Source organism: Oryzias latipes, chromosome 14, assembly GCF_002234675.1.
Source record: "Oryzias latipes chromosome 14, ASM223467v1".
Lineage (NCBI taxonomy): Eukaryota > Metazoa > Chordata > Actinopteri > Beloniformes > Adrianichthyidae > Oryzias > Oryzias latipes.
This window is the reverse complement of record NC_019872.2, coordinates 1,832,177-1,859,804: the sequence shown is the minus strand read 5'-3', so window position 1 is coordinate 1,859,804 and position 27,628 is coordinate 1,832,177. Positions and strand designations below refer to the sequence as shown.

The 27,628-nt window shown below is 44.4% G+C and overlaps 1 protein-coding gene across 1 annotated transcript in view; it reads right to left on the bottom strand.

Moving 5' to 3' along the window:
- Positions 1-6,033: 6,033 nt before the first annotated feature.
- LOC101174688 (junctional adhesion molecule C) overlaps positions 6,034-27,628 on the bottom strand; it is a 53,618-nt gene continuing 32,023 nt past the window's right edge. Inside the window, exons 2-9 of the mRNA XM_023962365.1 lie at positions 12,994-13,062; positions 12,808-12,921; positions 12,587-12,739; positions 12,137-12,339; positions 11,157-11,256; positions 10,942-11,071; positions 10,814-10,868; positions 6,034-7,752 (exon numbers count right to left, since the gene is read on the bottom strand). Coding sequence (XP_023818133.1) covers positions 7,717-7,752; positions 10,814-10,868; positions 10,942-11,071; positions 11,157-11,256; positions 12,137-12,339; positions 12,587-12,739; positions 12,808-12,921; positions 12,994-13,062 — 860 coding nt within the window. The 3' untranslated portion in view covers positions 6,034-7,716. The remainder of the gene's footprint in view (positions 7,753-10,813; positions 10,869-10,941; positions 11,072-11,156; positions 11,257-12,136; positions 12,340-12,586; positions 12,740-12,807; positions 12,922-12,993; positions 13,063-27,628) is intronic.

Genomic DNA, 27,628 nt, shown 5'->3' with positions numbered 1-27,628 from the left:
TGCACGAGTGTGTGATTGTGGCCCTGTCACAGACTGCCGACCTGTCCAGGATGTCCTCAGCCTATCGAGTGGCCGGGATAGGCTCCAGCAGCCCCGTGACCACAAAGGGGTTTAGAATGGAGTCACAGCCAAACTGTCCTTCATCTAGAGGACCTGGATCCGTGTGGTCACTTAGGTCTGGATGGAGGTCTGTTAGGGTCTTGGTGATCCTCTTTGACATCCTTTGTGCTGCGGTCTTCCTCTTTGTGTGCAGTAACAGCTTCAGGAATTGATGAAAATAGAAAGCATAGAAAACAAATTAAACTGCTGTTGTCTTTTAACATGTTCTTTTGAAATTTCCCCCGTAGGAATGTGTCCAAATGTACCTTGATGCTGAAAATACTCATGTTTTATCTCACATGGTGGTCGCCATGAACAACTTCAGCTGCATTGACCTACATGTGATCAAACCATCATCTTTGCTCTCAGCCTTTCCTCTCGTTTATATATTTTCGGTCACACAAAAAAAATCCAGTAGTTCTCATACAAGTAATGAATTCTTTCAATCAGTTCTGTTTTTATAGCTGATGACGTCAAACCTATGGAATTTGATGTAAAACATGCTACTTTTATGTTTGGAACAAAAACACGAACTTTCATGGATTTAAAGTCAACCGATGACTAAAAGTTCAGAAAAAACATTTTCCATTGCAGTGTAAAGGGTTGAAGTCGTAGCTGAAGTTATGGTCTCCTTCCTGTTGTTATCCTGTATGGCTGCCAGCTGATGAGTTTTTTCTTAACCTTTGTTGTCTCACTACACAAAACCGATTCCACTAATGAACATTAGCACATTTGGACTTCTAACGTCTCTCTCAAGAACTTGTTTAGCTGAACTAGTCAACTAACTGTCCTGACTTGACAGCAACTCTTTAAGCCTGACTGCTTTTATGGGTGACCGGCATCAAACCATCTGGTCACCTGTTTACTGTCTGTCCTCACCAAAGACCTTTAACCCTTGTGCTATCTTAGGCACTTTACCATTGGGAGTTGGGTCATCTAGACCCACTAGACAGTGCTCTGAACCTTTTTTCTTCAATGATTTGTGATCTTCACTGGTGTCCATGGATTACATGAAATCTTTCCACCTTTATCCACCTTTGTCATGGTAGGGAGAACACCTCAATGGAAGGGGGGGGGGTCATCTAAGATAGCACAAGGGGTAAGGATGTAATATTACAGCTAAATGCTGAGTCATAAGGATTGTCCTGCTGTGGCGGGTTGCTGCCACTGGATGGCAGTAAAGTCCTGCTGGTTAAAACCACGGTCAACAGTTCAGTATGGAATAGAATAGAATAGAACAGAATAGAATAGAATAGGTCGTGGTGCAGCGGTAGGGCGGTCGACCCATGATCATAAGATTGCAGGTTCGATTCCCGCCTTGCACGCCCATGTGTCCAGGTGTCCTTGGGCAAGACACTGAACCCCACCTTGCCTCCGGTGGAAAGTTGGCGCCAGTGTTTGGCAGCGGAGCCGCCATCAGTGTGTGAATGTGTGTGTGTGCATGGGTGAATGGGACTGTGACTGTAACGCGCTTTGGGCCTTTGAAAAAGGGAAGACAGTGCTATATAAGTATACGAGGAAATTTTAAAATGGCCATCTGCTCACACTCATAAAACACATACACATATTAAAAACAATATAAATAGTAAAAATAGCAATAGACTAAAAAGATTAATAGATAAAAAGATTAATAATTTAAAATCAGTGGGTAAGAAAATGAAATAAAAATAAATAAATAAAAACAAGAATGACAAGAAATTACTTCTAAGATGCCCTGCCAGAGAATAGTACTGCCTGATGGCACGAGGAACAAACGATTTCTTCAGTCTTTCTGTGGAGCAGCACTGGGACAGCAGTCTGTTGCTGAATGTCCTCCTCCTGCTGGTGAAGGCCTCATGGAGGGGATGTGAGGGATTCCTCATGATGGCCCTGAACCCGGTCAGAGTTTTCTGCTCTCCCACCTCCTCCTCAAGATCCAGCTTCAGTCCCACCACAGAGCTCGCCCTCTTGATGATCCTGTTGAGCCTGGAGATGTTCTTTTTGTTGGTATTGCACCAGCACACAGCAGCATAGAGGAGAGCACTCTCCACCACCCACTGATAAAACATGTGCAGCAGTTTTGTGCAGATGTTAAAGGAGCGCAGCCTCTGGAGAAAGTACAGCCTGGACTGGGTCTTCTTGTAAAGCTGGTCCGTGTTGGTAGTCCAGTCCAGCTTGTGGTCCAACACAACCCCCAGGTACTTGTAAGTCTCTACCATCTCCACACTTTCTCCCTCTATGTGCACGGGCTGAGGTGTTCGGGCAAGCTGAGGGGGTCGGTCTCCGGTGGTGAAAACCAGGGGGGTATTCCAGGAAGCATGTTTAAACTCCCCTGACTTTAAGCCTGAACTCTGGCTGAAATCCGCCTGAACTTGCTTACTCTGGGTATGTCGGTTACAAAAGACCGGAAATGAGTTAGCGTAATTACACTCAACTTGTTAACCCTGGGTTAATGCACGTGCACAGCAAGTACATAAAGACATTCTCAATAGATTGTCGATTTACGGAGTCACCATGGAAACGCGTGGAGAAAAAAAGAGAGCGCTATACTTCAGTGAGACGGAGTCTGAGATTTTAATGACGGCGTATGAAGATTATACGGCCATCAAAAAAGTAACACGGCTGCATCATCAGCAAAAGAAAGAGTTTCTGCTTGGAGAAAAAGAACATAGTAAACGCACGAGTTTCTGATCTTATTTCCAATTACCGGTACATTAAGATGTATATATATATAAAAATTATAAAACTTAAATAAATTACTTCTATTGGTAACAAGTAATTGAGTTAAATTTATTCAACCTAATTTCTTATGTCTAGCCAACTCAATAATTGTTAATACAACTCAAATTTACATATTTATTTAACTAAATGTCACATTACTCCAATTCAATTAAATGTTTTTCCACCTTAATTTATTGTACTTCTTGAACTCTCATATGTCTAAGTTAGAAGCTGCAGATTTTCTCATTTTTATAAAATTAACATAAATGATACAGTGTAGATTTACAATATGGAATTATTCATCATGACTCTGACTGTAACTTCAGTTCTTATCCCACACTGATGCACTAGTGGTGGTAATAAACTCATCATCCTCTCCCTCCCTCTCACTCATGGTGCAGAAAGAATTAAACATAACAGGACAAATAACTCGGCAGAACACAGTAAAACAGCTAAACAACTAAACACATTTGGTCAAAAACCCACACTTAAACCCAAATCCATCCAGACAGACAAAGGGAATGGTATCCCACAATTCCTTGCGGTGCCAATCTAACAGCAACACCAAAGTTACACCTACTTAATTGAATTAATTTTAAATGAAAGTAAAATAACTGTCAGAAAACTACGTGTTATTTTTAAGCTGACTGAACTAAAAAATGATTTATCTTAACTGAAGCAAATAATTAAGTTAGATCAAAGTAAAAAAGTTTATTTTTCCAACATCCATATGTGGTCTTATCACCCTCTCAAGGTGGAAAAAGTATTATCTGAGCTTCTTCATCCACTAAATCATCTTCAAATGGACACGCCATGCTGCTTCACCTCTCTGAAAACAAACTAACCTTCAACTAAACCTGCTCCAGACCAGGTTATGTTCAGAGCATGAGTTGCTATGGCAACCTTGACACACTCTGAAACATACCTCCATTTCTGGAACTAAAAGCTGAGGTTATCCACTTCCTAATAAAGCAGGGAGCTCCATCAGCTCCATCAGCTCCCAAGCTGCTAGCTGCCTGAGCTTCTGGTTTTTAATTGTCGCTATGAAAATAAGAAAAATATAAATAAGTTGGGGTTAACAGTGTGCCACAATGGTCAACCACTGAAGCGTTCTAGGTATAGTTTTAATTTGTTAATATTTTTTATGGGAAGGGTTTTCTTCAAATATTTGTATTTGTCATATATGTTGTATTTATGTTAAATTTAGCAAGACAAATAATGATGTTGATGCAAATTTTCTTTATTTTTATTTTTTTAGATTATGCCAAATATTACGGTGTTTAATAAAAAGGTTGGGTTGCTAAAGTGTGCATTTTATTAAATATGTATTTAAACAGAGGGACTTTTGAGAAAGTACCTGAGTGAATTTTGGTGAAGTCACCTCTGCTAAGGCTTTCCTTTTATTTGCAGACTTTTTTGTAGATGCATCGCTTTTCTATGTTTGCATTTCATTTCTTCTTTTTGCATTGCATTTTTTCCCTTTATGCTGTGAAGGCGGTTATTATTTGCAGCGTTTATTTTTTATTTGCATTTCATTTTTATTTGCAGTTCATTTTCTTTTTGTTTGCAGTTGCTTTTTTTTTGTTCCTTCTCGTCCGCCTTGTTCCAGCCTCCTCTGCAGTTCAGTTTTCTGGAGAGATCCATCTCCTCAGTGTGACACAGTTGTACTGGGGGAAGTCAGGGAGTTTGAAGTGGCAGGTCGTCACACAGCCCTGTGAAATCTTGTAAATGGACATCTTCATGGCTGTGTCAGCTCTGATTCTGTCCTCCCGTCTCTTCACAGCTGCTTTGTGGCGGCAGACATTTCCCTCTGGCTTTAGCTCTGGCGATCTGGTTCCTTCACGCCATCTTCATGGCAGAAACTTTGATGGAATTCAAGAAATTCCTGCTTTTACTTTTGGGGTTTTTCCCTTTAAAGACATCTGAGTAAAGAAACTGTCAAGTTTGGATTCAAATACACGAGAAGTTTGGAGCTTTTTTACGCTTTTCAACAACCTGAATGCTCCTTCAAACCTTACAGAACTGAGCAGACGCTGAACTCTGACCTTTTCATCCTCTGTCTGATCAAATCTCAATTATTATTATCTCAGTTGTCAATATTTATTCTCTGAAAACTTTTCTAAAGAATGAAGGAACCAGATCCTTGTTTTTGAGTTTGGTCTTCAAAGTCATTTATGAAGTCACTGCAGTCACTGGTGAGGTCCCCACCCGCTCCAGCTGAAAGGCCCGCCACCGCCGAGTCCTAAGTGTCCCTCACCCCCAGAGGCGGCCTAGGGATACCCCAAAGTTGCTTACACACAACCCCACACAGTCCACAAGCAGGCTCCACACAGGGCAGAGACAAGAGCAGGCCGCCCTCCCCGAGGAGGAGGTCGAGGTCCCTGACCGGAGTATTGAGCCAAGACCGGCCTAACTTCAGTCACCGGTAGACTGGAGCGACCCGGCACACGGAGGAGCCAAAGCCAGAATCACATGGACCACCCCATCAAGGAGCCGATGCACAAAGGGCGTGGTTACCAGCTGCTGGCCGGCAGGACAAGGATTTGTCAGTCTCAAATTCTGCAAGACAGCAGTATGACATTTGAAGGGCTGGCTAACCGCTCCTCCAGAGCCTCAACTATGCCTGTTTTCCAGTCCTCCCTGACCAGCTTGCTGATGATTAGCTGAATTCCACATCCTGACTGACCGAACACACCTGGTTTAGGTAGGCAGAGCTGGAAAACAGGCTGGGGTGAGGCTCTTCAGGACCACGGTTCACCAGCCTGGTTTAAGGGAGTAGACAGGTGACTTTTCTGCCAGGAACCCATTCAAACAGGTGACATGACTACAGGTAAGAAGTGAAGGATAGAAGAGCTTCTTAAAGGAGAAGGAACAGGTCTCACAGAAATCTGCTTTGTAGAAGCTAATGGTTGAAGTGTTTCTAAAAACAACATTAAAACCTGACTCAACCTTTTATGTGAAACAACTTGTAGATCTAGTGACTGACATGCTTTTGATTGTATTTAAAGGACCTGGGCTTCGTTTATCAAAGACGATTTTTAGGCAATTTTAAAATGTCATTTACTGCTGAGAAGAACTATAATTTTGGAGAGAACACACACTTGCTGATGTTCTTCACATGCATACACACACACACACTTGCTGATGTTCATAGTCATGGTCATAGAGCAGTGCTGACTGAAGGCAGCGGCGGTCTGCACGGCTCACACGCGACAGAACACGCAGACCGGGTCAGTAAGTATGAAGTGAGTTTTATTTAATGTCTAAAATGAAGAAAAACAAGCAGATGTGGTTCAGATGCAGCAGCCCCCTTTAGGGTGGGGGCTCTGCTGACAGACTCCTGATGAAGACCCCCCTGACGCAAACAGGAGGTCCTGTCTCTGCCCTCCACCCCTTCTTTTTTAGGATTTTCTCGTCTTCACCAAACACACTGAAAGTAGGCACTAATATTTATTCCTCAAACCTATGCAGATCTATTTACACAAGATATGTAAAGCAGGAGAGCAGATATTTGTAGTGACATCATTCCTCTCAAACGCCATGCTCCTGAAGGAAAACTGTCCTCTGGGGGGGGGGGGGGGGTCATGACAGAGCGTAGCTGGAAGGAAAGGCACTTAAGAGGAATGAACTTTTTACAACTGAGGGGAGATTCCTGATGCTCAGCTGCGCCCTCTGCAGGACACAGGCTGCTGTTGGCTGTAGGGCAGATGTCGGCTCATCTTCTCTACCATGACTGGAAGGCTTCAGCTGAAGGTCACAGGTGAGCAGCTGGGAGGGGCCGCTTTGCCCTCATCTTCATCGTTTGGAGTGTCTGCACCTTCCCTCGTCTCACATGGAAAGAGTTTCATATCGCCTCCATTTCACTTATCCCTACTTTACATCATCTTGAGGGGGGGGGCATCAGACTACTATTTACCATCAGAGACAGCTCCAGACCTTCAGCAGGAACTGTCTGTACCGCGTGAAGCCAAACAAAGACTAAAGAAATCCGGTGGGATCCAGGAGAGCTGTAGTGGGTCCAGGTTCAGAGTGTGACCTACAGAACAGCTCCTGCTTTATGGGCCAGGATTTGGGATGCTTGCAGCTGTTGTGTCTTTGTGTTTTATCAGAATGAGAAATGGATGGTGGTTAGAACTCCTGGGCTGTGAGCTCAGGTGTCAGAGCTGCTCCATCATCAGCCATCAGACCTGGAAGGTAACCGACACTCATGGTGGCTGAACTTCTACTGTGTGACTGGCAGACTTTGTACAAGACCTGAAAGGACACTTAATGAATGAAACCCAGCTGGTTGACAGCATGTGAGCGCCCCGCCCCCACAGCATTTCTACGACTATCTACAGACATCAACATGGAGCCCTGACAGCAGAACATATGGAAGACGCACATCCTGCTATGCAGCTGCTCTCTCTCACAGCAAGTGTTAAATACTTTTATCCACAAAGAAAACGTTAGTATTTTACAGACGCTTAAAAAAGTAAACATTTATCTATAGGAAGTTTAAAATATATTCCATCAAAAATAGTCTGACAAATTTCAACAGTAGAAAAGAAATGTTATACAAATGGCAGACGCACAATTTTTTACAATAGAAAGTCGTGATGACGGACTGGACCTCCACCTCCTCCTCCCCCCGCTGGAGCAGAGGCCTTCCTCCTGCTCTGCTCCTGTTAGTTTTCCAAACCGTTCGGTAACAATCATAATTTAGCAAATGAACTCAGTTGAAGATGAAACTGTTAAATTATCCCTGTGAGCCAGACCAAATGTCTGCGGGTTTCCACAGCTTTGGCAAGTCAGAGTGGTTGGATTCAGTCAGAGCAAGAAGAAGCGGCTCCGCAGCCCGACAGCTCCGCCGGTGCAGCCTCCGCCCAGCGACGGCCCCGCCGCCCGTCCCGCCGCCCGTCCCGCCGCCTGTCCCGCTCAGATCACAAACGAGGACTTGTGCCGGAAGTCTCCCTGCAGGAAGCAGAGCAGCACGGATCAGCCTTCACAGCCAGAAAGAATGCCAGATGTTCAGGCGCTTGAACACACCGGCTCTCACCTTCAACCCACAACCTCACCCATCTTCAGCCAAGATCCCCCAACCAGGAGCGGTTTTAGGCACGGGCAATACGGGCAATTGCCCAGGGCGGAAAAATGTTGGGGGGCGGCGCCGGCGGCTCAGCGCTTGTAAAAAAATATATGCACCACTATTGGTTTACTTGTATCACAGAGTTTGTAACAGCCTGAAACCTGGCAGCGCCTCCGCCCCGCAGCTGTGCGCTCTCCTGTCTTTGAGAAGAAGACGCAAATGTGTGTGAAGAAGGAGAAGGGTGAGGGCGCAGGGTGAAGGGCGCACGGAGCACCACCGCGATTGGCCATGCGCAAAACCTGCCTGGATCTGGGGGCGACGGTTGCGGGCCGCGGCTCAGTGCTTGATGAAAAAATAAAAATAAAAACTGCGACTGCACCGCCATGTGGAGAATTGGCGCCCTTGGCTGCAGCTGCACGCGCTCCTGCTGGAAATGTGTGACGGATGGCAGGGAATCAGTTCAACTGTGGGTCGCTTCCAAATCAACTGGGCGGGGGGGGAGCACAAGGGCGGGGGGGGATCTACTTTATAAAACTTTTTTAAAAGTCCGTCATACGGTGACATTCTATAACCTATGTTTTAATAAAGGTATAAAAAAATAATTGTTTTTTGGGGTTAATTTTGTGTGAAATGCCCAAATAAAAAATGGGAACACAAAACAATGTTGTCACTAAGGTGACAGTTGGTTTAGTCGACGGACTTGATGCCTTCCTGAGGACATTTATGCTAAATGCCAAAAACATCTGAAATCTGGAGAAAAAAAAGTCAAAGCCATGTGGTGCCCAATTTAGAAAGAAAAGAAAAGAAGGAGAGGAGAAAAGAGATAAAGAAAAGGGTATGTCCTCATGGCTAGATGCACGTTTTCTAATTCTACCTGGCCCTGAAACCACAACGTTGTCTATGAAAACTTTTTTTGGGTCGATGACTAAAACTGAAGTAGGCCAAAATGTTCCAAATGACGTCATTTTTAAGATTTTCTTCTTAAACGTTTGCTCTGCCTTAACTTGTAACATTAGTTATGATTTGTGTGTCTGTCTTTTCTGCTGTAACACAAAGCTTTGGATGTTGTATTATTAGTTCATAAATGTTACATGAGCAGTGATGGTAGCATGCTGCTGCTGCTGCTGCTGCTGCTGCTGCTGCTGCAGCTGCTGCTGCTGCTGCTGCTGCTGCTGCTGCTGCTGCTATAACATGCTAATGGGGCAAATAACTTCAGATTAGCCCTTTCTTTAATAATCATTTGTGGCAGCCTTAACGTTTTCACAATGTGGATTTAGGGGTTAATTTTGAGCCTCCATGTATGAAGTTTATTTTTTTTTTTTACAAATGTTGGGTTATATTATTAGTCAATAGAATTTTCCTAAATCTGTAGGTAGTTTTAAAGATGAATATTTACAATTTTCTGGTGACAAAACATAATTTAACAGGTCATAACTAAAAATGTGCCAATCAAAGGACTGAAGACAGAAAACATGAACTAATTTTTCTTCTCTGAAGTAGAGATTGATGTAGAACATGACCATTTAAATGTCCAATTCATAAATGTTTTATAAAGGACATAAAGTAGAAGCACACAGTGCTGTTTGTTAAAAAGGACACTTCAATGTCTCAAAATAACGTCTCTGATTCTCTGCCCCCCCCCCCGCTGTACGGGGCAACCCCCCTAGAGTTGCTGTGGGTTTTTGGTTAAACGTAGAAGGTGAGCAGCGGCTGCATCTTTTGTAGGATAATGTAAGTTTTGACATATGGGTGATGCCGTCGTAAGTCCCCACGTTTGGGCTGTGCAGGTGAAAGTCAGTCTCTGTAGGACACATGTCCACACAAACTTCACTCTGATTTTAAGGTTCTATTATTAGTTTGTAATAGTTTCCATGGAACCACCCCTCACTTTGATCAGATTTACTCTTAGTTCATGACCCTCAGTGCCCTCAGGTCTGCTGGTGGTCAGAAAGTCAGAACTTAATCCTCATTTCAGCACCGCGGGCCTCCTCTGTGGAACAGTCCACCTTAAGGACGTGAGGGCCTCATTCACCGTGGAGGTTTTTCTTTATGTGGTTTTTACTTGTCCACATGTTTTCATTTGATTTGACCAGTTTTATTGACAATGACTTCAATTTGTCTGGGATGTATGTGTGCTGGCTTTGTATGAGTTCTTTTATTTTTAACTATGTTTATTATTGTTCTACTTTTGAAATCTATTATTCTCTATTTTATTCTGGGAAGCACTTTGAGATTCTCTGTAGGAGGAAAAGTGTTAAACAAATGAAGTTAAAGTTTCTGTTATTTTTTGGATTGTCTCGTTTCTAACAGCCAGGTTGCTTCCACGCAGCAGCGAGGAGCACCCCCCCCCCCCTCACGTGGAGAGCACTAACAGGCCTCCTGGGGGGTTGACAAATTTCAAATATCTGTACGGCGCGCCTGCAGGTCACCTACCTCCCCCTTAGGTGTCCACTCCCACTTGATGCCTGCAGCTACCCCCACCCCCCCATCTCCTGACTGACTCACCAAGTTGTCTGGGACGTCCAGACGTCCTGTGGACCATCTACGTGCCTCGCACAGATTTGCCTTCTTTCCACCTGCAGACAGCCCGCATCCCCCTTAGGGGCAGTTGTGGCTGAGGAGCATGCACCCCCTCATCTGCTGCTCTCCCGGACATTCACCCTGCACGTCAATCCCCCAAACACTCTGTGGTTTACTCTCAGAGGGGATGGGAGGTTCTGGAAAACTCACCCCCCCTCAACGAGGACAGAGCGTTACTGGGTAAAACGAGGACACTGGCCTATTTTAGTCCGGACAGGAAATGACCACGGACGCGCCCAAATGCCAGTGGTACCAGCACATTCTGATCCAGCTGGATGGATCAGCCTGAGCGGTCACCTTTCAGTCTGTTTTGGTTCAGCTCAAGTGAAACGGCTGCAGCAGAACCGTGTGAGTCGAGTTACAGACCTCGTCCTCTGTCCTGACGTAGTCCACCCCGTCTCCTTTAGCTGGAACCTTGTAACTGGAAGACAGAAGCAGCAGCTCAGCTGGGTGAGGCCGGGTCACACTGAAGCAGTGGCGGGTGGAGCTCTTACTTGTTGGTTGTCTGCTTTTGGCTGGAGAAGTAGCCTTGCCTGTAGGCGCAGCAGATCCCCACCGTGATACACAGGAGAACCACCACCACCACCAACACCCCCAGAGCGATGCCCACGATGTCGATGTCATCTGTGGAGCAGAGGGAGGAAACAGCCGTGATCTCACCGCTCTCAGCGCTGAGGCCCGGGCTCAGGGGCGTCCTGCTCATGCTTACAGACTTCCATCTTCTGGGGGGGGCACTCTGCGAACCCGGCATCGTTCTGCGCCCTGCAGGAATACTCTCCTGCATCCTCCTTCCGGACTGCTGCGAATTTCTGCCCAGTTGAAGAGACACCGGATCAGTCCAGTCACCACTGGGACTCTGGTTAGATTCTAATCTTACATGGACAGAAACATGTGGAGCTGCTTCTTTATTAGCGGACAGGAAATAAACCCAAGTGCCATCAAGAACCAGCAGACCACTTCAACACTTTCTTTCTGCCTGTAAACCTCAGCAGAACCTCGTGGGACCGGATCAAAGGGACTTGAGTGACAGTTCCCACCTCACTGCTGCCCTCACACTGACTCTAACACCTGATAGCAAACCCAGCCAGGAAATACTTCAGATTTTACAAGCAGATCCTTGTCTTGTCATCACAGTGAATTGATTGATTTTTGTTCAGATGAATCTACCATGAGGACGACAGACCGTCAGTTTCTCTTTAGGTGAACAAACCTGCAGAACCAGCAGCTGAACCTCTGTGATAAGTTCCAAATGAGAGGAATGTTTGGATTGATGACAAAGACGCTCTCGTGGTCCACCTTAAACCACACAACCTCTGCTGTCAGACAATCGCCACAACTATCATCAAACTTTCCTTCCCTGCTTTTCCTCTGCAGATCTTCTGCTGACAGGAAGAGAAGAGCCGTCAGGCAGCAGGAGAAGTGTAAATGGTTTTGGGGGGGGGGGGGGGGGGGGGGGGGGGCTGAGCTCCTGACAGTTGACCACAGCGCTCCAACTCAGAAAGAAATCCAGAATTGAAGAATGTGCAGGCAAGGGCAGTAGATTCCCCCTGCAGTTCACGCCCTCCCTCCCCATCAACTGTCTCCTGAAAATATCTGCCCCCACCCTGAGCGTCAGGCCCCTGTCCCCTCTGCCCCGCCCCGGTCACCGGGTGTGTGCCCTTGTCCAAACACATGTGTAGCTGTACTGACCAGGGCTCCCGTCTCTGCACTGAGCGTGTACGATGAGTTGAAGAACTTGGGGCTGGTCTTTGGGTCCAAAGGAACCTCCTCCTGGTTCTTGAACCACTTGTACTGAGACCGGGGGAAGCCCTCCTCCTCCACACAGCTAAGCTCCGTTGACTTCCCGAACGGCACCGCCTTGGGAACTCTGCACTTGGGCACCACCGGCTTCACTGTGGAGCCACCAGACACACAACAAACATGAGTTTAGAAAGACACCACACTTCCCTGCAGAGCCTCAGGAGATGACAGCAGACAGCAGGAAAGGCCGGCTTTCTTTAGCACAGCTCTCACTGCAGATATTCCCTCATGGATGGAGGTGGGCGGCTCACACGCAGAATCATGCTGGGGGGTTCTGGCTCAGGTCGCTCATGTTCTGATGAATGCAGATGAGTTAGAGAGGAAGGAAAGTGGCAGCACCTCTCACAACAAGGTCGATGAGGATCTCGTCAAAGGACTTGAGGTCGTCGGCCGCCGTGACTTCACAGCGATATTTGGCCGTGTCTGATCTGGTGGCGTTCTTGATCACGAGCGTGGACATGGTATGAATCTCAGCTCTGTTCTCCAGGTCACCTGTCAGAGCACAAACAGGAGTCAAACCTGTGGTGGGCGGGGTCAGGGGCGCATGGGTCCTCTGTTACCCGAGATCCTCTTGTTGAAGTAGACATAACTCGGCCCTTCGCTTGTTATCTTTTTCCACTCAATCCGAGGATTGGTTGTAGAAATGGATTCAATGACACAGGAGAGCTCGATGCCTGCAGATACAAACAGGAAGTCAATCCTGCATGTGGGCGGAGTTAGAGGGTCATGTGGGCTTCTTTGCTTACTGTCAAACTCATTGGTCCACGGGTTGGAATTCTTGGTTTTCAGCACCACAGCCGACACGGTGCAGAAGCCTGCAGAACAGGAGCAAAGGTCAGAGTCTTCATCAGCAAAGGTCAGAGTCTTCATCAGGCAGCGGTGAGCTCATGCTGCAGGCACCGCACCAGCTGACGAGCACCCATGCTGGGGGGGGGGGGGAGGGGGTCTGTCCTGCTTACAGTCACATCAAACTTATAAACTCCTGAGTCAGAGTGTTACCAGGGCGGGGGAACCAACGCCCCCCCTCTCACTTACACTCTGTAATAGGGGTGTTTTGGGGCATTCTGCACGGTTGTGCAGGGGGGGCATGGCGCTTCTCCACGCCTGCAGCTCCAGGGCCAGCCTGATGGGGCCTCAGCTGTCTTCATCCTACCTGTGTTGGCAAGTAGGATGAAGACAGCTGAGGCCTGGACGGTGTGTGAGACCTGCTCATCTGGAATGTCCTCAGGTTTGGCCGCATGAGCTCCTGGACCGTCTCACTCAACATCTATTTTCGTTCCATCTATTTTCTGCCGAACATTCGCGTCAGCAGGATGCTGAATGCTTGACACGCACAGCCCCGCTGCAGCTGAAGGTCCGCCATGAATGATTTACGACATCAAGGTTACCTGGGTTACGACAGAAGGTGATGCTGATGGCCCCGCCCCCAAGCCCACCCACCACCAGAGACCAAGCCCATCAAGCATCCTCAATGTGTGACTGACACACCTCTCACTCCAGCAGAGGCAGCACTGAGCACGCTCAGACAGCTGTTCAGCTTTAGGTTGATGGTTTGAAGACCTGATTGAAGAACACTGCTCTAAGGGGGATAACCTAACCTCCATCTGTCATGGAGACGCAGCTCTGTCTGAGCTCACCTGCTGCAGCAGATGGGCTAAGCTGATTATCTCTGCTCTTCCTGAAGATCCTAACAAGATGCAGGCTTATGTTCAGCCACAGCAGACAGCACTTAGCTGCATACAAGGAGGCGCTCACACTCACGTGCACTACCTCAGAGGAGCTCCGGACTGGCTTTGATACTTTCAGCTCAGGATCATACGTTTCTCAGTGATTCTCTGGCCAAAGTATGGCTCCCAGAGGCTGATTACTTCAAATCCTTCATTCATTCTGTTTGCATTTCTAAACGATGTGGAGCAGCAGCTCTGAAACTCCTCTGGAGAGGAGGAAGAGCAGACTGAAAACTAGCTAGACTTTCTCTGAGTAGGATCCAGACAACACCAACAATCCAGAGGCAAACTGAAGGAAAAAGACACGTTTCTGCCAAAACACAAATGTGTGCAGAAAACTTCTGTCCCCATCACTGTTGCTGCAAACATCACCTTTCTATTAAAGAGAAGTGACAGGAAAAGGCTTTAAGTTGAGGGTTTTTTAAGAGATCTGAATGGTATAATATTCATATTATCTGCCATTATAAAGCAGCTTTTGATACTATAATATGTTCTAAAAAATTAAATTACAATTGTTTAAAGATAATTCACTTCTATCTAGAAGAATGAAACACAAAATGCTTACATGAAACATAACCACCAAGCATTCCTGAAGCACACGCAGCAGATGTGGTGACAGCTAATTGGCTCATTAGGACTCTCCTCTGACATCCCTTTAAACAAACAGTGGCTTGGATCTAGTAGAAGGATTTTCTGAGTCAAAACCAGGGGGGTTTTCAGAAAGCAAGGTTAACTCACCCAGACTTTAACCCTGAACTCTCACTTAAATAATCCTAAACTTGCTAATTCTGCATATGTTGGGTCCAAAACACCGTTATGAGTTTGCTTAATTAAGCTGCTCTCTGTAACCCTGAGTTAATGCGCGTGCACGGCGAGGACAACAAGGCATTTTCAACGGATCGCCGATTTAATCCGTCCAGACAGGCAAAGGGAATGCTATCCCACAATTCCTGCACGGCCAAACAGTAGCACTTCAGTTAAACCTACTTAATTGATTTAATTTGAATGATAGTAACATAACTGTCTGATAACTATGTGTTATTTTTAAGCTGACTTAACTAAAAAGAATTGATTTATCTTAACTGAAGCAAATAATTAAGTTAGATCAAAGTAAAATAGTTTATTTTTCCAACATCCATATGTGGTCTTATCACCCTCTCATGGTGGAAAAAGTATTATCTGAGCTTCTTCATCCACTAAATCATTTTCAAATGGACACGCCATGCTGCTTCACCTCTCTGAAAACAAACTAAACTTCAACTAAACCTGCTCCAGACCAGGTTATGTTCAGAGCATGAGTTGCTATGGCAACTAAGCATACCCTGAAACATACCTCCATTTCTGGAACTGAAAGCTGAGGTTATCAACTTCCTTAGCCTCAAACTTACAGTTCAGAGAGTTAATAAAGTCGAGTTTTTTCAGAAGATAAAATCCATCTAAAAGTTTTACTTCACAAATATAAATATAACAGATGCAGTGAGAAGTCTTTAATAAATGCAGCGCTGACAGCAGCTAGTTAGTTAGCATGGAAGTGGGTTAGTAATCCGGGTTAAAAAACTAAAATAATAGGGAGGACAGTTGTTAGTCGCTCCATAACTTGAAGCTAAGAGGCTTTCCATCCCAGAGGAAGAAGTCTGATCAGCGAGTGGAGTGAGGTTCAGAACTTCATCGCTGCAGCGCACAAGACAACATCTTCATCACAGATACAGAAACCAACTAGAACTTTCCTGTTGCTCTGCAGCACTAAAGGCTTCTCTGAGCTCATTCTTAACGTATTCAGAGATGTTTATGTCTCCTCTGCATCAGTCTTGTCGGCACAAATGTTTTACTCTTTCATGGATGCCGGTTCTCAGTTAAAGGGAAACTAATGTGTGCACCTTTTGGTCTCGTCTGTGCACGTTTTTTGGTCCAAACAACAGGGGCAGGATGTGGAACAGAACATCATCAAGCTGACATTGTCCTTTGTCAATCAGTGTGTCGAAAAAAGCACTGAGTCCTGAATGCAGAGGTGACGGTGAGTACTTTCAGAAATGGCGTTTGCAGTGAGAGGTCAGCGTCGTCGTTCTGACTGAGCTGAGGGCCTTTCCTCCCCGTCCATGAATTCTTTTATCCACCACTATTTAAGCAGATTAGGTGCATAAGTGAGCTGGCAGTAGAGATAGAAAAAGCCTCAGAGGTCTGTTTTGATAACAGCTGTCCAGGAAAGCATATTAAGCCCCCCCCCCCCCGCCACTAAAGTGACCGGCCGGCCTCTGGCACTCATTTACCTTTCATCTGTGGTTGGTCAACAGCACAGAATACAACCAAAAAATAGAATTGTTCCAAATTGCAACAATGAAACAACACTGAGTAACAACTGGAGAGTTTTGCACGATCAAGAAACAGAAAAACTCTACAATAATGCAACACACACAGTTCTTCTTCCTGAGGGGGGTGTATCTGACATAAAGCCATGTAAACAGACATCTGTGATGTTTTTGTGGATACTCCTCCCTTTTCTGGTTTGCCGGTTATTTCTGTCAGAATGGATGACATCAGCAGGTTGGATGACCCCCCCACCTTTGGGCACGGTGCTGAGATAAGCAGCTGAGTCTCAGCAATTTGTCTACACTGTTAAACCATTTTTATTGAGTGATGAGGAAATGATTTCCTGATTCTGTCAGTCGATGAACTCCACTAGCAGGACACACATGGAGGGGAAGACGGCTGAGGTTCCTAATCTGAACTTTGATGCATTTTTCCACCAACAAGTCAAAGCAGAGAAACAGGCTTCCTGGTCTTCAGTTCAACCACAGTCTTCCTCACTCATTCAGCCTCTGACAGTTTGGAGCCAGTTTCCACACAGAGTCCATCCTGCTCATATTCTTCCTGTGCAGTGAGTTCATGTTTTCTGAACACCCAAAGCTATTTAAGTTTCCACTATGTCCACCCCCACCCCCCATTTTATGAGGGCTTCTGAGCCCCACCTGCATCCACCTCTGTAGGAGGAAACTTAACGTGGTAAGTTTCATTATTTCACAACACAGTAAGTAAAAACCCTGCAAACTGAGAGGAGACGACACGATTGTACAAACACAAACAGTAGAAAAGGTCAAAATCACAACATCTTCCACATGAACAAACTGGTTACGTATTTGAAACTCCTGTCAGAAGATGATCTCTGCTAGGTAACCAGTCAATAAAGACTACATTTCCGCAGTGACATGGAAACCCTTCTGGGTGCAGCAGTTCTGCATCAGGAAGTGTAATGAGAGGCATTTCCCATTTCTCCCAGTTTGTCCGACATGTCCTTCCCCATGTCTGTCCTGTTGTCTGACCTCCCTGGACAGCTTTTAGTTGTACTATTGACTCCATCAGTCAGTCTCCATCTTTCTCTGCTCCAACTGCAGAGGATTCACTTTTAGGGAGCCGAGTCGTGCACATTTTCCCCTTTTACTATTCTACCATTCATTTCCAATCAGATTGAGACTGCTCTCCATCATGCTGATCTGTCTTTGCAGAAGAAGTTTTAATGCTCTGTTGTCAGGCATAGTTTCATTCAGTTGCATATAATCCTAAAGACTGATTTGAGCATCATCAGATGTACTTTGTGCTGATGGACTTGTGTCCCATGTGTCCATCTACTGCAGAGGTAATGAGCAGCATCTGTGCGTCTAACATCAACCTCATGCAATCAGTGATGGAGGACTTGTTCTTCCCCCAATACTTCATGTTTATTTGTGCTATATACCTGCGTCGTTTATTAGGACATAGTTTCTGCAGAGCGGCAGGAGTTCATCAAAAATTCACCTCAGAGTTGTGTGTGGGACTGTTGACGTGGAGTGAGCCTGCCTTCATTTCCCATAATCCCTTTGTTTACACGCTCTCCCACTAGCTTACAGTCCCTCACAGCGAAATCTAACATTAGAGGTGAAACAAAGCTGCAAAAGCACCAACAGAGCTATCCAGCCGTACAGTTCTGATCCAGATTCCAGCTCAGGCGCGGAAAACAAAGACGTTCATGGATCTACTTATCTGACAGTGAATCCATCAGAATGGAGCAGAGCAGGAAGCTTGAGGGCTGCTGACTGCAGCACCTTTGTCACAGCTACAGGTTTTCCTCTGCTCCAGATTCACCACAATTTGAATAAAGAAACAATCAGAAATGCAATTTGAAGCTTAGTTTTCTCTCTATGCTACAAGAACATGTTAAAACACCAAAAGCACCATTTTCATCAGTGAGTCTTTAAAGTTTGATCCACTGCCTCAGTCACACTCATGTGGCTGACGAGCAGAGGCAGAAGCACATCAGCAAGAATGTTTGTGCTGATAATTCTCTGCTGACGCAAATACATCCCAATGTTGTCCGAGCAATTTCTATATGAAATCTTTCAGGTCATTTAACTAACAACTCTGCTTGTGGGTTCCCTGTCAGCAACTTTACTGACAAAAGTGATAAATGTTAAACTGTTTGGAGCAAAAGTTAAGATGAAAAAAGTTTTTTTTCTTGTATGACTACATGATGATTTTTTTTTTACAAAAGTAAACAAATACTTGACAGTTTAGTGTGACAGTCCCTCTAGATTTGGAGTAGTACTTAAAGCTGAACGTGCTGGTGCAGGGCTCCATGGTGGGCTCCAGCTATTTTCTGCTCCTGTGCTCCCAGCATGAACTTACTGAATATTAGAGCACACACAGAGGAGCAGGATATTCTCTGGCTTTTGCAAATGTGTAGCCTCTCCTTGCTTTGCAGCTTCCCCTGGGATGATGCACTTGTTTTTAATACATTTGGGAAGATGATGTTGGTATCCCACATAGAAAGGTTCTATTAAGAATCCAACTCTTTTCCCAAAGGATCATCTCATCACCTACTGCCTGTGAAGAATATTCCCACGCTCCCCAAAAGATCTCACATCAGAGCCCACACTCCCTCCTCTGCATACAATTCAACAGCTGCTGTGTGGAAATGTATCACGTGTGGATTCAAAAATATCTTTGTGAAGATTTGGGCACCATAACCAGTCAGTCTTGTGTGTCCACATGCAGTAAGTACCAGTGGTGACTGTCCTTTTCTTACCCAGTAAAACACAAGCACCCTGCCTGACCCCTCATCCACATGAGCAGGTCAGGTGTATGGGTAGAAGAACCTATGATTAACTTGCTCTTTATAACAGCTTCTTGATTGATTCCAGTTTGTACACTCATCAATGAGCAAACTGAAGAAAATGCTGATGTATTAATCGAACTTTTAAAATACAGTAGATCTATAATCATGAATCTATGAAACTTGGGAGTTTAGACCTTGTTGAGGCATGTGCATCATAGGGTTGGGCGACGTCCCTTAAGTTGCCAGTTGACGATGTTTGCAGTGAACCATCGGGATGGACGATGATATCGTTGGGGGGGGGGGGGGGGGGGGGGTATTTTTAATTTTTCGTTATTATATAATTATTATTCATTATTTCACTTTATTACTTCATTTATTTTATTTCCCAACTAATGACTCAGTGTAAACTGAGGGAAGTGACTTTAACCAAAATAAATAAATAAACAAAATAGAAAAGAAGAAGTCCATCCTGCACTTGATTAGTCAAGTGGACCGGAAGACCGAGTCTCTGAGCAGAGCAGCCGGACTTTGTGTTTGAGGGGAAGGGAGGATGCTTTGTTACGTGTGCGCTATCTTATGGAGACTTCGGTCCGTCCCACAGCTCCACGTAAACGAGCTACCAAACTCAGGAGAACCGGCTCTCTCGGTAAAAGTGTGTGTCCGGGCAAATCTCAGACTCACACAGTGGCTTTGGGGCGGTGTGTGAGCTTTTCAAAGCAGAAATGCCGCTCAGTCCTTAGAAACTGTTCAAACAATCACCTGGATTTTGTTTCCAGTCGTGTCCCGACTGATGATAAAGGCTTATGTTATTCCCACATTATCAGCCAAGATGCAGATTGCAGCATTTCCCGCATGGATTTCATGTTCATCAAAGGCTAAATGTTGTTAGCGCGTGTTAGCCTCTCTAGCCCTGGCTTCTTCCAGCTCTGTTCTTCCACACAAAAAGCACTGACCACACAGATTAAAATTAAAATGATGAATACAGGCGCTTCATAATAACCGTAACATTAATAAAAGCATGTTTTTTTGCCAGATATCTATGTATGTAGCCTCTCAGGGGAACTCATATCCTCTTCCGGTATTTAAAACACTACTGCACATGTGCGAATGATTTCTTCTGACCGAAAGTGTGACCATGTGAACGTTTGTTATAATCTCAAAACGTTTTTCTGGGCTTATGTACTCGGTTGAATTTTAATCCGACCATTGATCTGATTGAGATATTTTGCACATGTAACAGTGGCTTATGGTGTCGACTCGCAGCTGGGCGGGGGCGTGGCATCACGATGGACGATAGTATCGTCCATCGGCACAACCCTAATGCATCATTTGATGCATGATTGGTATTTCAGTGGTGTAACCATTAATTGATTTCTATTCCTACGATCCAACAGATTGATCTTTCTGAGGCAGAATTCAATCAAATTGATTTATACCATTGAAAAATAATTTCAAAAGAGATAAATTGAAAATCGATATTGGAAAATACTTTTTGGACTGAAATATGTTAAAACGACCAAATACATCACAGAGGACAACCCACATGTGAAAAAATGGATCAGTCCATCATTCCAGTCCAAATAGTGGAAAGACTTTGAATAAAGTCATGTGACCATCCAGTGTCTACAATGTTCTAAGAATGTTCCCTTTGGATTCTTTGGATGTGGAAAAACAACAGTGGGTTGAACTTTAGAAACTAACATGTGAATGGATTTGATATCCATTCTTCAGGTAGTGTGTGTTTGTACACACTAGCTGTGTTTCCATTACGCATGTGCGCCAAACTTTATCATATTTATAGACATGTCAATAATAATAATAATTTGCAGTTACTGTTTCCATTAAATCATAATATTGCAAACACAAACCAGCTCATATGATGAGTCATTCAAAAACATGGGGAAGGATGTGAATAATACTTTGATTGACAGCAGATTCAGTCACATCTCTGCCCCGGTGCCAGCGCTCATCATCATCTACCAAAGGAGACGTCGGCGTCTTATCCAGGCCGTGGAGCAACGAGCTCCTGACACGTGGGAGTGTCTTATGGATGAAGCCATTTTGGGAAATGGTGGTTGGTGATTTTACAGAGGAGCTGTGGATCCAACAATTCCACACGACACGCTCAACTTTTGATGAGCTGTGTGATGCTGTGGACCTCTGGTGGCGCCCACTGAGCAGTGACCAAGGCAGCCAGTTCCCACCAAGAAGCGCATTGCCACCCGGTTGTTAGTCCTGCGACTCGGTTAATTTGAATAAAGTTTTGCAAAACATGTCCATTTCAATACAACCCAAAAACCACCTCCTCCAAGCACAAAAACTTATGTTCGATAAATGGAAGTCTTTTCCAAACTGCAGTGTTTCCATTAAGCACATTTATTATCACAAATCCAATTTGTGCAATTTCAGTCAATGGAAACACAGCTACATTTACTTTACATTTTATTCACCTGCACTGTTCAGTACCGGGTATTTCTCTCAGAGTCTCACTTGTTAAAGTTTTAGCTAAAGATGCCCTGGATGGGCTGCACGGTGGCGCAGTGGTTAGCGCCTCACAGCAAGAAGGCCCCTGGTTCAAGTCCCAGCTGGGGGACCTAAACCAGAACATCAATGGGGGACCTTTCTATGTGGAGTTTGCATGTTCTCTCTGTGCATGCGTGGGTTTTCTCTGGGGACTCCAGCTTCCGCCCACCACCCAAAAACATGCCTCATAGGTTAATTGGTTACTCCAAATTGTCCACAGGTGTGAATGTGAGAGTGCATGGGTGTGTGTGTGATATGTGTGACCCTGCAACAGACTGGCGACCTGTCCAGTGTGTCCCCTGCCTTCGCCCATAAGTGGCTCCAGCAGCCCCGTGACCCCGAAAGGGATAAACGGAAGAAGATGAATGTCCTGGAACCATTTTAGGTCTGTGATTCGGATCCAATCGGATTTTTCAATATGAACTAATATCAACTATGAAAAGGATTGGCAACCACAACTTACGATATGCTTCGTTGTTACCAGAAATCATTACACCGCCTAGTTCTTTAATATGTTTGATAACAGTAATACCAATATAATTGTCTATTTCACACAAACAGAGCATGCTCTGAAATGAGATAGAAAATCAAACTAAACTCAGTGCCATTGAGAAACTCCTGTCTCGACTGTTTTAAAAACAGATTTATATTTTTTCATTTGACAAGTGTATCATGTCAGCTGGTACACAAAACCCAACAAGTTAATTCATAGAACACTGCATATTACCATAAGCTGCTTTTTGAGACATGATTAGAGCAAGAGCATGCTCCGATGATCCAGTTCCCATAGAAACACTGGAGATATTTCCATAGTAACTGGATTTCCCCTCCCCTCATTGGTGACCAGGGCTGAACAGGGCCTGAACTGGTAGCTTTGGGAAAGAAATGTCCAAACGTGTCTTGATAACAATCATTTGTGCTGATGTTTGAGAGGGAGAGGCAGAGCTGGACCGGAAAATAAGTCCAGGTTGTGTTTTGTCAGCTGTGGTCATGTAACGGAGCTGCTCCATCTCCATCTACAATAACATTTTCCTTTCCACGCTGGCAACGGCTTTACTGTCATATCTGTGCTATGAGCTGTGACTGCCCTCATGGGTGCTCAGATCACCACAGAGAAACACAATTATATGTGGATGAACTTAACTTAAAGGTTTTTTCTGGGTAATCTCTTTGTGCAGTCGTCTAGGGAAATCATTTTTGTCTTTTCAGAAGGAAAGCAATTTTCCTCTAAAAAGCTTTTATTTTTTATTGCTTCATCTTTAATGAATCACAAGATTCAGGAATTAATCGTTCTGTTGTTTGTCTTCTCTAAGGATGATTGTCTATAAAAACATTCAGCTCACCACACTGGCTTGTGAGGTGAAGTTTACAAAAAAAGAGATAAGGCTAACTATACCACATGAAAGTGTCAAATGTTCATTCAGCTGCTGAGCAAATGCCACTTGACTGGAGCTGAACTTAGTCTCTGCAACAGGCAGCAAACTTCCAGAACAATGTGAAATATGTGGCTATATTAAACCCATGTTGAGTATTAGAAGCTGAACTTGGGTGGAGTTGGTCCACTTCAGTTTGTGTTTGTGTCACAGTTTGCTATGTTTTGTAGAAAGTCAGGAGGGGCTTTCCAGTTTCCAAACTCATTGACTGGGCAGACTTGTCATAAACAGATAACTATTTACCAGCAGACTAGGATCTAATCTGCTGATCAAGATTTTGCTGTTGAAAACATTTACAGACTCATGGCCAGAAGAAAAATGACCACAAAATCTGCTTGTAAGGAACATTTACGGGAAAACGTTTTCCTTTTAACCTTAGCCTGTAAAACATAAATGATTAGAAACAAAGGGCTGAACTTTTTATTTGTTTCCATTTTAAACAGGCAGGTAAAATAAATAAATCGGATTAATATCAATAATAAAGTATTTCAGCAGCCTGTGGTGCAGTTCTTTTGAGATGGCTCTCACCTTGATTTATGATCTTCTTTAACTAGTTAGACTGGTTCTGTTTGCAGATTGTATCCACCATGAGCCCAATCACATTTTTCTTCAGGTGAACTCAAAAACAGCTCTGCTCTGCCTCAAGGACTCTGTGCGTTCATTTATGTTCGGCATCCAAACATTTAGCTGCTGGGGGCTCAGATATGTGAGTCTGGAGCAAACCACGTGCTTTGCTGCTGGTGACCCCTGGGATCCGTACGGGTCAAAGAATCAGGCAGAACCGATGAGGAGATGGAGGGGTGGGGAGGAGTCGACGGTGCCACTGAGTGCCTGGGAACCTGTCACTTAGTGTCAGCGTTAGTGTCTACATCTGCTCTGCTCCACATTTACCTCAAGCCATGTATGACTGACTCAGAGGAGTCGACCAGCTCTCAGCCTACAAGCTCCCATGCAGACAGTCACTGCTTCCAGCTGGTTTTCCATAAAACTCCACCATCACTCATTTGCTGTAAAGAGCATGTTTACCTTATAACGAAATGAACAAAACTAACCTTTCTCCTAGGGATGTATAGATTAATCGACTTCCTCCATTAATCAATTTAGGTTCCAAAAATCTAACAGATCGTTCTGTCTCAGGCAAGTTGGTAATCAAATCAAACTATTGTAGGTCAGGTGCTGGGGGCTGATGTCCGCTTGTGTCAATGAATCTGTCCAATACGGCCAGTCGTTTTCTCCCCTGCTACATTTACCCCCCCCCCAGTGACTTCTGTTCATCAGAAAACAGTTTTCACCAACAAGTTTTATTATGTCAGTCAGAAAACAACGTCTGCTCCTGTGAGGACTGGACAGCTTTTGTGTAGAATAGTCCAGTTGTTTGGTGTCACAAACTGCCTCTTTATAGCAGCCCTGTATGTCAACAGACGCCTTTGTGTTTCTGACACAGTTTCAGGCTGCGGGACTGAATGAATTCTTCACTAAACAGAACAATGGTCAAAGGGACTTCTAACTGGCAACTCAATTATCATCAAACACAATTCTCTGACTTTTGAGTTTGCAATACACTGTAATCCCCATGTCATGCATGCTAACACCTTCAGAAATGCGTGACTTCAGTATAAATGTTACTTTTGACCCTATAACTCCAAAGAGGCAGCAGATTGTGTGAGTCCATCACAAACACAGAACAGGGGAAAAAAACAAGGGACACATGCAGAAAGTCTGTACTTCTCTGAGTGATGATGTGATTGTAGGAACATTGCTTCCTAATCATACCTTTGTACGGTCTTGACAGATTGATCGCATTTACTACAGTAGAGCAATATGACTAAAACAAATGTTTTAATCCCGGAGGCCAAGTTGTGGTTCTGACACACAACCATGATGGTCAGAGAAAATGTCATTTTGACTCTGAGCTGGGCTTTGAGTCATCACTGTCTCTAGTCACTTCAGCATCAGCAGAACCAGGTGCCAAAGGGAAACTGAACTTCAGCTGTGTTTTAATTTTTTTAATAACAATGGATTACATTTATCTACGCTTTTCCAGATGTTCTAAATTCTTCCAATGTGTCCATTATTCATTCATACTTGCTGATGGTAACTACTGATGTGACCACAGCTGCCCTGGGGCAGAATGACAGAGGCGTGGCTGCCAGTTAGCGCCTACGGTCCCTCTGACCATCACCGGGACATTCATACACATTCACACACCAGTGGAGACACACTGGAGGCAGGGAGGGTGACGTGTCTTACCCAAGGACACAACAGGAGCTGGTGGGGGGAGCGGGGATCAAACCGCCAACCCTTCGGTTATTGGACGACCCGCCTGAGCCGCCCGACCAGATCAACGTAGGCAAACGTATTCAGTATGTTAAAGGGCCTACATCATGCTTTACCTAAGCCTTTCAGAGTGAACTATATCCATATATATGATACTATATTACCTTTGGCACACTAAAGAATATTGTTTCTTTTATGAAATATTAGTTAATTTCACAGATAACTTTCCTAACCGGAAATAAGACGACTCGATCTCTGAGGCACTACCTTTCTCTCCGTGTGGGTGTCACCAATTTCATGATGTCATCCTAGAGTCAGCAGCATGTCTGATTTTACAAAAACAAACTTCTTAAATCTGTTTTAAATGATCAGACGCTTTAATTTCCTGAAGGTGGTAGCAGCTTTTTCTTTAAACATTGTCTGAATACGGTCTATGCTGGGTTTTTTGCACCTGAAAAACCCCAAACCAGATAGACCTTCAATGAGAGCTGAATATTTTATGTCATCCACACAGACACTTCAGTTAAGAGCATGAAACTTTTGTGTTCATACAAAAACAGAGTAGAAAAAGAGCAGCCCTGGGTTTTACAATCTTCTCAAGTGTTTTGAAAATTGTTCCTAAACCAGCACTCAAACTAGAGAGAGAGCAGGTTAGTATTCAAATACTCTGACACTATTTATAGTTGTTTTCAACAGCAACTTGAAGATGGTGGTTTGTCAGCTGGGATCCCTCTAAGGTAGAGAGCTGAGGCAGCAGGAGTGTTTCTTTCATATCCACCTTGGGAAATGCTCAACAGAATTTATGAGGAAATAATTGGCTGCTATTATTAAAGCCTAGTTCAGCCTCTTGAGGGGAAGAGTGAGAACGCTCTGTCAAAACAGATCCAAGCACAAGGGCAAGAGGCTGAGCGGGCCTCCCCTGGCACAGCATTTCTGTTATGTGAATAATCTGACATGCTACACATGTTGCATGTCTAAATGAAACGAGGGGGTGTGTTTCAATGGCATCAGCTTGAAGGTGCTCTGAGAGAAAGGACATCAGTTCAGCTATTTGCATCAGTCTGAGTCAAAATGCTGTTCTGGAACTGGAGCTGCCACCACCAAGTCTTTAAGTCTGTCTCACCGAGTCCTGCACAGATGGCAGCAGTGATGCTCGCAGCACATGCTTCACATTTTAACGCAGGCTGCCGCTCCTCTTCCTGTATCCTAATTAGGAATACACATTCCACACAGGCCTCTGGACTTCTGGTCAAAACTAAAGTTTTACTGAACGTGAAACAGCAATTGAGTTCATCTGGTGCATTTATAAGTTTGTATCAACATGTGTAAACCTGAAATCTGTCATGCTGTGTAGACAACAGGACGAGCTGCTTTTAATGTGAAACAGCATCAGCTTCTTTACGTGATCATTTCCTCTGTAGTCAACAGTGTAACAGAGAGACGGGGCAGATGATCCAATCTGCCACAGACGAGATAAGCACTCATTGTTGGGTGCATACACAGCGAGCTTATCTGGTCAGCGTGAGTAAAGGCTTAACTGACAACTGAACAATAACACAACACCACACAGCAGAGACATGTTGACTTAGCAGGACCAAAATGTTTCGTGTGCCTCATTTCCTGGGTGCAACAGGGGTCCCACTGTGGGGTCAATTGAATGAAATAGTTCCCTTTTTTGCTTTGTCTCCTCTCTTTGTTAGTTTTGAAGTTTTACTTTAGACCAGGGTGTCAAACTCCTTTTGGTTCGGGGGCCACATTCAACCCGTCTGATCCCAAGTGGGCCGGACCAGTAACATAAAAGCAAAAAACAGCTTTTTTTTGGTAGCCTAATCATTTATTGTTCCACATTCATTCACAGAGACCAATGGATCTCAAATAAAATGCATTTCACTTTTTAAAAAAATGGTTTATTCAATTTTACACAGACTGAATATTTTACATCTGACACTGAAACAATCCGAATAATAAACTCAAAAGGGGCTACAGAAAAAAATGAAACACCTGCCTTAATTGTAAATGTCCAAACCATTAAAAAATAAACTAAGTTAAACTTGCAAACATTTGTGAACATAATAATTTGGAGTTAACCTTTCTCTCCTGAAACTTCAGCCAGCTATCAATATCAGGATTCAAATCCTGTGCAGAAACACATTTACTGTCGTTCAAGTGTGCAAAACACAATGAAATGTCCAAGAGTCTTTTCCTGGTTTGCTTCCTGAATTTTGTGGCAACACCTGCCTTCTTCCTGACCTTTGATGGGCGTCATCAGTGACCAGACTGACGTCACATGACCAGTTCCCTCCAACATCATCCAGCACAGGGACTAGAGAGCTGA